The sequence below is a fragment of the Lepidochelys olivacea genome (genome assembly GCF_965140295.1).
Source record: "Lepidochelys olivacea isolate rLepOli2 genome assembly, chromosome: 4".
Classification (NCBI taxonomy): Eukaryota; Metazoa; Chordata; order Testudines; family Cheloniidae; genus Lepidochelys; species Lepidochelys olivacea.
The window spans coordinates 24,544,396-24,557,515 of record NC_140414.1 but is presented as its reverse complement, the minus strand read 5'-3'; the positions used below and the strand labels follow the sequence as shown (position 1 = coordinate 24,557,515).

Below are 13,120 nucleotides of genomic sequence, written 5' to 3'. Positions count from 1 at the left end.
CTGCTTGCTTTTTTCAGCAGACATACTGAAAATAGCTGAAAAGAAAATATATTTTGGATATTGTACATACAGTTTGATGCAAACCACAGTTAATTTTATCTCAACACCGGTGAAGAGTTATGTTATCTCATCTTCAGAGTTCACATATTTTTCCTCTGATTGCTTACTTTTGTAGACGACAGCATAAATTCCAGTCTTTAGTAGAAGTCTTGTTTTTTCATGCTAGCAGAATAATTTCTGGTTAAGTCCTGTTATTTCTCTGATTACTACTGATGTAAAAACTCCCTGTGAAAGCTTTATTTTCTACTGCTTTATCATTATCAGTATGGTAACCAAACTATTTATCCATTTTGGTCCTAGTGAGTTTTCCTATCCTGCTTTGATTTTTCTAGTGAAAAATGTCTTCCAGGAATTGTTAGCAGCTCTTCCCATGTTGAGTACCAATGATTTAGAGTCAGTGCAATGTTGTTTGGGTTGGCAAAATAAACTGTAATCTAAGATAGCCTTCTGTTTGTCCTGTTTAATGCAAATTAGCTGATTCAAGCTTGCTTTCTATGAATGCAAAAACAAATGCCAAATGTTTACTAAGTTAGACGGAAATATTTCTATCCTACTTTTGTAATTGTGAAAGCTTCCACTGCTTGTGTAAGAAATGTTTTGAGGTCATAGTAAACTGAATACTTACTGAGATCCAGAAGAACACTTGCACTATTATGTCTTGTGACCTGTTCACTTCCATAAATGAACAAAAATAAGTCGGTATTTTCAGGCCTTTGTCCTTTTCATAAATAATTTGGATTTCTTTGTAATGAAAACAATAACTAGAATAAATTGTTAATTTAACAGGTTAAATTTATGTTTTCACATGCTTTTTAAAGCATAACGTTCACTTTAGTATATTAGTGTATAAGCAATAATGACATGAGTTTAGTTTTCTATTTAAAGAGAATTTGCTCAGGTGCAAATGCATTATGTTCCTAACAAGGCCTTTGAGCATATATTTAAAACCAGACATTTTTTTCAGTCCCTCTGCTTTGCTATAATGTGTGTCTGAATGATGGATTTTAATACTCTTCTGGTAATTTGGAGTTGTTGTACAGTGTCTTACCATCTGATTTCTTGTGAATGCTGACCATTAACCCAATAGTAGTCAGTAAATGGATGTTGCAGATGAATACTAATTTGGTAAACTTACTTTAATAGATGTAACATGGTTTGACATTATGCTAATTATAGTTCTAAACTGGGTGCAATGGAAATCAAAGATTTTGCTCTTTAAATCAATACTTCTAATTTTTTCTGGTTTAATTGTTTTATAATGACAGAAAAGGTGATTCCAAGAAAAACTTGGACAGCAAAAACAGTGTCTATTTTTATCTTCATTATTTGTCTCTCTGGGCCTCTTGTCTGTGGGGGAGTATCCTTACCTATATGATGAACTCGAACTCCGTATGGTGTTTACTCAATGATTAAAATGTAAAATTTAGAATATTGCATGATATCTGTAGCCTGATAAATTTAATTTTATTTTTCTTCGTCTCTGAGAATTCAGTGTTCTTGTACTTTCCCCAGAAAGATTTGTTTGACAGAAATTATGCACCAACTTTTTGGTACAACAGAATTAGTTTTTTTGCTTATTGGCAGACTCACTAGAAATAACAGCTTGAGTCATAGAGTCTGAAGTATCCCAGCCAAACATCAGGGGTGAGGTAATTGACGTGTTTCTGGGAATCTTGACCAGGTGCAGCCCTGTAGATGAACAGAAGGCTATATTTACCAGTGCTGTGAAGCTGATGCCTTTCACGACTGCTAAATCCACACGCAAGTTTTTGTAGGTTAAATTTATGATGTGTAAAATAGCTCATTAAATAACTGGCATGAAACGTCACACGTGGAGCTGTCTAAAACTTTCCAGCTGTGCAGATTTGAGGTAGGTTTATTGTTGGACCATGTTACTTTCCTTCAACCGTGTGCAGATGGTCAGTATATATGGCCTTACTTAGGAGTCATAAATGAAGCTTCCCACATCTTTCACTCTTCCTGTCATAATTTGATTATTCTTTTCTGGACCTGATTTATTACAAAAGCTGTTTGGCCTCAATAGTGAGGAAACAGTTTATGATGCTTTCCTGACCTTGGGTAAAAGCCATTTTTAAATGAATGACTAATCTTGTGGTTCTCAGTCTATTTACTGTTCTGGGCTGCATAGCAGTGCTCTGTGTTCTGTGGGCTACATCCACACTATACACACACACACACAACCTGTATGGCCCTGAGGATGTGACATGGGCCGCGGTTGTGTGCTGGTTGGGCCATGGGTTGAGAACCACTGGACTACGAGTCTCGTCGAGTTTTTACAAACGTAAAATTATCCTTTTGTGTTGGAAAGGGATGCAGTGGTAGGAGAGGAAAGGTGAATACATAATTTATTTTGTAAGTAAGTGTAAGTAAATATGAAGGAAGAAATGTGGAAAAACAAAATGAATTCATGTAGTCCATAAAAACATAAGAATGGCAATACTGGGTCAAATTAGTCTGTCTCACTAAGTATCCTGTCTTCTGACAGTGGAGGGTGCCAGATGTTTCAGAGAGCATGAACAGAACAAGGTAATTATTAAGTGATCTAGTCCCAGGTCATCTAGTCCCAGCTGCTGGCAGTCTGAGGTTTAGGGGTACCCAGAATGTGGGGTTGCATCCCTGACCATCTTGGTTAATAGTTGTCAAGGTTCCTTCCCCACTCTGAACTCTAGGATACAGATGTGGGGACCTGCATGAAAACCCCCCTAAGCTTATTTTTACCATCTTAGGTTAAAACTTCCCCAAGGTACAAACTATTTTACCTTTTGCCCTTGGACTTTATTGCTGCCACCACCAAACGTCTAAAATATATAACAGGGAAAGAGCCCGCTTGGAAACGTCTCATCTTAGCTCATCTTAACTAATTAGCCTCTCGCAGTTTGTATGGTAACTTCCAGTGTGTGTGTGTGTGTGTGTATATACACACAGAGAGATATAGATAGATAGATCTCTTACTGTTCCATTCTATGTATCCGATGAAGTGCGCTGTAGCCCAGGAAAGCTTATGGTCTAATAAATTTGTTAGTCTCTAAGGTGCCACAAGTACTCTTGTTCTTTATATCCACAGTGATTCCAAGATCTCTTTAAGTGGTAAAAGCTAATTTAGGCTGCACTTTTTTGTATGGATAGTTGGGATTATGTTTTCCAATGTGCATTTCTTTGCATTTACCAACATTGAAATTCATCTGCCACTTTGTTTCGTGGTCACTCAGTTTAATGAGATCCCTTTATAACTCTTCACTCAACTTTGGACTTAACTATTTTGAGTTTTTTTTTTTTTTTTAAATTTTGAGTGATTTAAATCACTAGTCAGGAAGACTCAGTTTAATCATGGATTTGTACATAACCGTGTATTCTTGATGGTTATTATAACCTTAATACATATTCTTCACAACTCAGAGATAGATGTAAGTTTCATTTTTAGAAGGTACACACTATACATTTTTAAGTGATTTGTTTTGAAAACTTTTCAGATTAGTTTTACAGCTGTATCAGAAAATGAACGATTGTTTAGATATTTCAAATACCAAAGGTAATTGAAGCAGATATTTATTAAGTCATTGGGAAGTGAACTATCTCCAATTCAACAGGTTAATCGTTAATATTTGGAGGATTTTCTTGCCATGCTATATTAGGAGGAAAACATCAACAGACAGATATTTAAATTGTTTTATTTAACTAAAACAACGTTATGTATTCTGGATTTTTTTCTTCAACAGCAAACATATAATATTTTAACAAAACAAGCATATGAATTTTTGAATTTAGTTAAACATTCACTTTTTTTAAAATGAGGTTTGTTTTTGTCATTGTTTTCAACTAAAAGAGTTAAATGAAATTTAAAAAAAAAAAAACAAAAATTAAATTGACTCTGTCAGCCAGGTCAAGATGAGAAACTTAAAATATTGGCTTCTGCAGCTAAATCAGTCGTCTTTGCCTTCATTTTCCTGTTTGTTCGCTTTCTTGCTTTTTCAGGTCCCAAACGATTTCTCAATTTGGAATGAATTAGTCCAAAGGAAGAAAATATTCTTTCTACACCGGCAGAAGAAGCTACTGTTGTTAAAAGTGAGATTATCACTTCAACAGTCTCTGAATCCAAGTGCTTAAGTGACTTTCTTTAAAACATCATCAGCAAACATATATTTCTTGACTGGTTCACCCTTAGCTCTGAAGTTCGTTATAGTGGCATTATGGAGGGATGATTGCTGGATGTCCATGTCATAGCCAGCTCTTCTTCGGCAGTTAGGGTTTGACCCTGGCACCGAGTATTGAGAATATCGGCAAGAAAATGAGCTGGAGATAGTGCTTGTCGTATCATTTTTTTAATGCTTGTAATGTAACTCTGTCAGTGCATATTTCTCTTTTTAAGATCTCGCTCAGTTCCTTCCAAATTTCAACAGCGTCAGCAATAAAACAGCTATTTCCTTGCATTTTGTTCAGGGTTACAGAAATAGGCTTCGGGCTACTCAGCATGTGTTCAATGTTTCTCTTAAGCCTAATGATGAGAACTTTGGCTGTGACAGTGTCATCTGTTTTTTCACAATTTTGTTCACAAACTGTCATCAAATTAGGCCAGTTCTTGATATAGTGTTCAAAACAGTTCACTACTGAGTTCCATAGCACGTTTTGTGGGCGAGTTAGCTTGGTTCCTCCCACTTTTTTTCAGAGCAGCTGCTGCAAAGTGGTTGTTAGGGAAGTATGTTGCAATTTCAACATTAGCCTTTATTTCTGGAACACTGAAGTCTTTGGCTAGGAGGTGCATCAAATGAGCCCTGCAACCAAATGTTATTAGCTTGGGACTCTCTTCTAAATAATTTCTTCTCATCTTGGATACATTTGCAGCATTGTCTGTGACTAAGGTGCTTACTAGACGTTTGAATTTTTTTCCACAGTTTGTTATAGCTTTTACTGCTACTTCTTGTTTACTGCTACTTCTTGTAAGTATTCTGCTGTGTGTGCATTTCCAGATGTATCAATTGTTTCTGTAAGGGAATGTCTTCCTTTCTTCTGTTGTCACACAAGCACATACAAAAGGATTATTGTGGACATTGCTCCACCCATCAAGACTCAGGTTAACCATTTCAACCTCTAGACCTTTTGCACGCTGCTCAGTTTTTTCTTTCGTACACTTCATCCAGCAATTTGCCTGCGACATCTGCTCTCTTGGGTGGTCTTAATGACTGAACCATGTTAATGAAGTGTGGGTTCTCAGTCATACTGATAGTTTGTTGCATAAACAAACAGGGCAATTTCTTCATCAATTACCTCTTTTTGTAACCTGCTGATTCTTATCACAAATTTATCTATGGTGGTTTCTGGATGATGGAGATTTTTTTTTTCTTTTTGCTACAGGTGATATAGTGTGGTTGTGACATACATGATGTGATTGAAACACTATCATTGGCAGATAACTCTGAAACTATAGAAAATAATGATGATCTTGAAGGTGGATAGTCTTCAGAATCCTGTATGTTGAGGATGGATTTTCATAAACAAAATAAGTCAATGCAGTTATTTAATTATTCTAACCATATGGCTCATTTAGTGTTACTCATTGCATTCACTGACACTCAGTACTACTTTAAAGATGAAATTTGTAAAAGGAAGATCTGCCTGTTTCAGCTATTTTATGTTTTATCATAACTGCATCTAAAATGCTAGTACCATAGAATAACAACTATATTTTTTGCTCAAACATGAGAATTCAGGAATAGTCCAGAAGGAAGACAGGCAGTCCTTAAGAAAGAAGTATGAAATAAAAAAGTTTACCAATCTGAAGATCCTGCATGTTCAGACAAGTTCCTGTCATCATCTTCAACACAGCTTCCTCCCGAGACGGAACATTTCTCATGATGTTTCATTCAGGCAACCAGGCCTTGCATTTCTTTGTTGCTCTGTTTGCATTTTGCATGCATGCCTGTCCTACCCACAAGTAGAGGAACTTCGTTACAATATTCTCAACCTGGGTCTCTTTAACAGCCTGTTGGCATTATAGGTTTCCCTTCTCATGAGAGAATGGTATGGTAGATCTCAAATCAATGAAGGCTACACTCAGAAAGACCTCTAGACTTCTGGAATATGCTGCCCAAGCAGTTTCACTTTGGTTTCTCCTGCCTGTCCCTCCCTTTTCCCATTTATCTCTAGACTTCTTCTCCTTGGCCAGATCTATTCCACCCCCAACAATCTTCTATGCATTGAACTTTTTGAAACTTTGCACTTTTAGAGAGATAAGGGATTGACTCTGTGTACACAAATTTACACAGCGACAGTAGGGTTGAGGTCTGTTATTTCTCACCTCTATATATTTATTTATTTATTCAAAAACATTTTTGCTGTTAACAAGCATGTTTATCTCTGGAGAAACAAATCCACAGTTTGAGAACTGCAAAACTAAGCATCTCTGATGGTATCTTTTAGACTAAAAGAAAAGGAGTACTTGTGGCACCTTAGAGACTAACCAATTTATTTGAGCATGAGCTTTCGTGAGCTACAGCTCACTTCATCGGATGCATGCCCCACGGCATGCATCCGATGAAGTGAGCTGTAGCTCACGAAAGCTCATGCTCAAATAAATTGGTTAGTCTCTAAGGTGCCACAAGTACTCCTTTTCTTTTTGCGAATACAGACTAACACGGCTGTTACTCTGAAACCTATCTTTTAGACTGAGTCTGGATGCTAAATTGAGCTCTGTTGGAGCCAAGGTACGCACATGGCCCCTTCACAAGGTAGACGAGACATTTGTGGGATCCTTTTTGAATCTCTTTCCCTGCTGCTACTGCTGTCTCAGCTACCTGCTTGTTCTAGTCCCCTAAATCTGTGAGTGTCTGTCATTCTTAGGTATTTTTACAGTATTGTTTTTTCATTGGTCAGTTAGGTTTCAGTGTTCATAATGTTGGATTCCAACTGATCAATCAAAACTGTACTGTGGCATGAAATTCACACAGTGGAGGTATCATTCCTTAGCATGTTGACCCTGCCCCGGAGATGAACTCTGGTAATTTGAGCTAAATCAGTACCTCTCATGATGAGAAATTAGGCTAAATAAAAGTTGGTTTCCTTAGTTTGTAGCAGATGATTTCTAAATCTTGCTCAGGAGCAATTAATTTTGCTGAGTAGTAAAGTTCTGAGACTGGCGAGGCAGCAGGAAAATCCAGTTGATACAGAAGTCTGCAGCATGTTTCTTCCGCAACACAGGGCCTTTATCACAAACACATTAAACCTCTCCTGCTCCCAACATTGGCTTCCCTTAGAATACTGAATCAAGTTCAAGGCCTTTGTCCTTGTCTCCATTCGTAAATAGATAAGTGAAAATATTCAGGAGTAAAATGCTAACATAAAAAAATCCCTGCTTTATAATTTATGCTGTGCAACTCTTAGTCTGTGCAGATTAGATATCTACTCAGTTTGATCAATTGACTTTTTTGGACATGAGTTTGGTTGCTTGTGTACATAATTGAACATCCACATGGTTCAATTTTGGAAGCTAGACCCAGGCTCTTAAAAATTTGCAACCAACATGTTTTGCCAAATGAAAGATTATGAAAATATGCCCTCAGTTGTAAAAGCACTTTGAGCTACATGGATGATGAGCCCTGTTTAAATGAGAAGTATTACTGTTTTATCATTTCAAGGTGTGCCAACACTGAGATTTCTATATCAGATTCACTAAGAACAATGAATGGTATTGTAAAAAGCAGTTACAGCCTTTTGAAAAACTGAAGGGCTTCCAGAAAGCCTGGTGATTATGTTTAGACCAAAGAAAAAGGTAAGAGCTAAATGTATATACTTAAAGTGTAAAACTATATATAATTCCAGATTTTTTCTTTAATAACAAATATTTCATAATTCTTGCCAACTACTAGTAGTGTTTTTATAAATATTAACATTTTTAAATAGTCCGACTCGGCCAAATAAAAAAAGTGTGGTTTTTTTATCATCTAAAGTGAAATTTGCTTGGAAAGAAAACTGAGGCCTTTAAATTTGAAGATAGAAATTTAAGTGGAGTTTCTTTGGACCTGTGTAGCATTGATACAAGAAATATGAATTTTTGTGCTCAACACAAGTACCTTTTTAAAATTAATCGTTATCACAAAAGTGCAAAAAAAAAAAAAGCGGGGGGCAATGTTCCCTCTAATTATTGGCAGGCTGCGTGTGCAAAAAATTTCTTCTGTACAAATTTTTTAAGCAGAGTTCAAATTTGTGCGCCATGAGGAAAATGCGCCCAAGCGAGTAAAATGCTTATACATTTAAAAAGCTTTAGTTGCAATTTGTGGTGATAATAGTTTTACACCATGTTGTTTTATAAATGTCATTTTTAAATACTTAGGAAATTTAACCTCCTTTCCCTTCCCCCCCCTTGCCAGCTAGTAGAATCTGGCTGTGTTGATAGATGACGGGCGAAGAATGTCAAAAGTCGCCCATAAATGATATTTCAGCCTGGCTCCAATGTAGTATTTCATTTTTTGTGCGCGTGGTGTTTAGGATCTGTGTGCAGCTTAGAACAGCTTAGAGGGAACAGTGGCAGGGAGGTGGAGATTTATCACCCTTTTTAGGAATACAAAATCAATACATAGAAGTGGTGGATGGAAGTCGCCAATGCATTAAAAAAAAAAGTAATTAAATTTATACATGTCTGACACTAACTTTTAAAATATTCTATTATATATCAAGAGATTTGTTATAGAAAAGTGTGCACTGTTACAATTTTTAACTCCAAGTTCCTGTTTGGAATAGAAATTGGTAGATTTCTTTTACGGACTAGAAGCAAAAGATATTGTCTGTCTGTCTGAAAAATGGGAGCCCTGCCAGAATGCAGGAGGAAAAAGTCTTTTTCTTCGTCTTAAAAATATAAATAAAATAAAATTAAGGTTTGTGTGTACAATCAATGCCCAAGAATTAGTAAGTAATGTGCCAGCAGATATTATGGAAAGAATGCTGCTGCTAATATGAAAAAAAGGTTGAAATTCTGTTTTAAAAGCTAAATTTAATAGCTTCCCTTTTTAAAGTGAAGGTTTTATTTGATGTCTGAACACAAATCAACTTGTTTTTCAATAACATTTTTATCTATAGAATTTTAATGTCTGCCACAGCTGAAAGTCTGTAATTGCTTATTGTCATCTTTAGAGTGATATTTATTTTATGAGACATGTGCTCTTCAGTCTTCATGGTGTGAAGTGTGCTGTGCATGTACTTCAAGCATGGAGAAATATAGCATATTAATTTGTAAAATTCAGTTTAAAAAGGTTAATTTTTAAAAAAATTCTCCTGATTTACAGCTTCACTGATGTGGTGGAGTCAATGATAGGTACTGCTTTTCGGTGTTGTGTCTAATGTTTTGGCACTGCCAGGTAATATTAGGCCCTAGTTTTAGGAGGTTTTTTAAAGTAGCTTTGAAAAGGCAATTATATTAACCTACCAGTAGTAAAACCCAAGATAAAAAGCATCCGTGTATTGCTCAACACTTCACCAAAAGTGGCTTTATATTGATTTCAGGATACGCCAATAGGATTGGCTCCTACAGCATAGAAGTTTGGTGTTAGTACATGAGAGTAAGAAAGTGAAACAGACTATAAATGGAAGTAACAATAGCTACACTTTGTTTATTTGTTTATTTTTTATTGTTTGGGCTGAATGAAGGGCAAAAACTTAATGCTATAATTGATGAAAATATATCTTAATTTTAATTCTCTAAGGTAGTATTAAAATGTATAATATATTACCAGGTATTTTTAATGAGGCAGTTCCCCTGTTACCTATATGAGGTTATTAAAAGTTTAATAACATATGCTTATGGTCTTATTGCTCAGGACACGGGAGGATTTTATACCACTTTTTCTTTTTTTCCTCTTTTGTCCCCCTAGGCAAAATTCTTCATCAGTGTCATTTGTAGCCTTCCTCTTTCAGTGAATGGAAAACATTTCCCTATAAAGTAGAATTGATTTCCTGTTAATTGTGTGGCCTGTGGTATCAATATTGGCAGCTGTTGCACATTATCACTAGTAATTCTATTTAAAAAAAAAACAAAACAAAAACTCACTCTACGTGTTGACTGGCTTCTGGTAGAGTCTGTGTTTTGTAGCTCTATTTTTTTCCTTCTAACCATATTTCCCTAAGCTCTTAATAGTATGGGTTGATGTATTTATAGTTTGTTGGTCAAGATAGGAAGATATTGAGTTCAGATGAAATTTAAAAATAGCATTGCTAATATTGCCAACAATAAAGGCAGTTGAGCCTTTTGAAATATTTTAGCTTTAAGGATGGGGAGGGGGAAGGTTTTCTGAATTAGTTTATCAAGCAATATCTCTGTTTTTTGTAAAGTTTAGGGTGTTGGTTTTTTTAAAGTGAATTATGAGATTGTGGTATAGGCCATTGTAAAAAGAGAAAATTTTTAAAAAACCTATCTAAATGTCTTTTCCTACCTTTTCTGACACATTCTAGGAAGAAGAGTGACTTTAGAGTGAATAGAGAGTAATATGGTTATTTTATCAGCAAAACTAAACTTTGAACATTGCCTTCCTTATATTGATAAGATAGAAGTTTTTATTTGAAAACGTTTGAGGCATGTTGTTAAATATTTTTCAAAGTACCAAATGAAGATACAAACATATTGAAACAATAGCCAAACTTCATAGGTCCCTCTTTGAACACTTTCCAGTTCACAAATACTTTACAAGACAAAGAGGAAAACAGTAAAACAACTTTTTCTTCAAAGAGTCTTATTAAAGTGATTTCCATTTTAACCAAACTTCCATACTCTGATAGCTGTCTATATTTCTTCACTCCAGTATCTAATCTTAATCAAGACTTCTGATTACCAAATTTTTTTTTTTTTAATCAGCAGGTGAAATAAATAGGAAGGTGCAAGTCTTCCTGTTTTGCATAGCATACTGTTTGTCTAGGTTTAACAAGGCAGTCTAGATGTCTTTTCTCTTGGTGTATGCTTAAAAAGGATGTGAAAGGCACTACTACCCACTAAGTCAATATGCAAAAGGCCCAAGGTTGTGTCCAAATCTGTCTTCCTCATAGCACTATTTTCCTCTGCTGTTATCCATCAGGCTTGACAGCCTGAAACTGATTTATTTCTTTGTTCAGAGTTCCAAGTGTTCTCTGACTTAATTGAAAGCAAATAATTTTTTATGGTTTTATTAAAATGAAATAAATGAATTTTTCTGTTAAACTTTGAACATTTGGGCCAATTTCCCTTTTCAGTTTGTGGCAGACTACTCTATTTTGGTGTCTCTTGAGTTTTCACATTACTGTACTAATGACAGTAACATAATTAAGTCATATTCAGGAGTTTGGGAATAGCTTTGGGGCTTTGACTAACACTATTTCAATTTGAATAATACTATGTGTGAATCACTCTGATTTAAGCTTTAATAAACTCAATTAATTTATAGACTTTTCTGTGGTTTTGTCATATCACGTCTTTTCACGTTCAACGGGTCAATGAGACTCTCCAGCATGGTCTGACAACTGCTGACTTGTAGATTTGAAAGAAAAGGCTGACTTTTTAAATTTCACTCCTTGTTTTTGTAAATGTTTTTTATATTATCTATAGTGCTCCATGTCCACTGAATTATTTCATTTCATATTATAGTTTCCGTTCTCCATATCCACTGAAGGTAGGACAAGAAGTAATTGGCTTAATCAGGGAGATTTAGGTTAGATGTTGGGAAAAATATTCTAACTATAAGGATAATTAAGCACTGGAATAGGCTTCCATGGGAGGTTATGAAATCCCTATCACTGGACATTTTTACAAACCGGTTAGATAAACTACTCCCAGGGATGCCCTGGGTATTCTTGGTCCTGCCTCAGCGCAGGGGGTTGGACTAGATAACCTCTCCAGGTCCCTTCCAGCTCTACATGTTTAGAATTCTGTGATTGTACAAAATTATTTACTAGCATCAGTCTTGGTCCATGCCTGATGTTTGGTCTCTTGCAGCTTGGCAGGATGTTGAGTAGGCCTGGCTTGACATGTAATAGAACTGTACAATTTTTCAAAGTGTCTGACTAGACTGTACATTAAGTATGTAAAATATATTAAGGTCCAGTTTATCAGAAGAATATATCAGCTTTTTCTTTTTCTGGACTGAAATCTTTTATCATTATCTTTTAGGAAGTGAAATACTAATAATACATTCCATTAGAATTATTTTCATATAGTAATGAATGAATTCACATTAGTAATGTGGTGTGGACATTTATTTTCTAGAACAAAATCTCAAATTAAAATGGACACTTGGCATACTGTATACTTGTAGGAGTAAAGTATTGGACTGTTCAGTAGCATTTTAAAGTTGTAACATCTTCATTTCAAAAGAGCTTGTATTTTACAAACAGCAGTACTGAAATGCTATCAACTTGAAGCCTGAAACATAAAATCTAGTTTTCCCCATCTTGGCGCACACAATACCAGTTGCTATAGTACATGAAATTATATAGGCCTTTAAAAAAAATCTAGCTACAGTATTTATGATTAAGTTGGGAGGGTGCATTTTTGAACTTGCTTTATTTATTTTTTTAAATGTGAAAAATATTTTTGTCATTATTGTATGAGTTTAACTCAAGTAGTTCGTTTTCCTTTCTAAACAGGATAGAAAGAGATTTCCAGAATTCAGCAAAGATGAATATGGTCAAGAGAATCATGGGCCGGCCACGGCAGGAGGAGTGTAGCCCTCAGGATAATGCTCTAGGGTTGATGCACCTGCGCCGACTCTTCACAGAACTTTGTCATCCTCCTCGGCACATGACCCAGAAAGAACAGGAAGAAAAACTTTACATGATGCTGCCAGTGTTTAACAGGGTAAGCCAGGTGATCTGATGAGAGACTTTTCTGGTGCTGGCTAAGGTCTTGTCTACAGTGGAGGAGAGCGTGAAGTAGCTCATGTGCACTAACTACTCTGCACTAACTCGCTGCAAAGATAAATTCACACCCTATCTCACTCCACACTAATTTCCTTGTGTAGATAAGTCCTAAGAGTACTTACAATCTAAATTTGGTGGAGATTGTTTTCCTTTAGAATTGAAGGGATTGGGA

General features: G+C 35.7%; 1 protein-coding gene across 2 annotated transcripts in view; it reads left to right on the top strand.

The window, feature by feature from the left end:
- The window catches only part of WDFY3 (WD repeat and FYVE domain containing 3), a 261,096-nt gene that overhangs the window by 49,757 nt on the left and 198,219 nt on the right, over nucleotides 1-13,120 (top strand). For both annotated transcript variants that reach the window (XM_084627016.1, XM_084627015.1), the window contains one exon: nucleotides 12,676-12,886. In XM_084627016.1, the coding sequence (XP_084483142.1) occupies nucleotides 12,707-12,886 (180 nt within the window). In that variant the 5' untranslated portion in view covers nucleotides 12,676-12,706. Of the gene's footprint in view, nucleotides 1-12,675; nucleotides 12,887-13,120 lie in introns of those variants that run through there.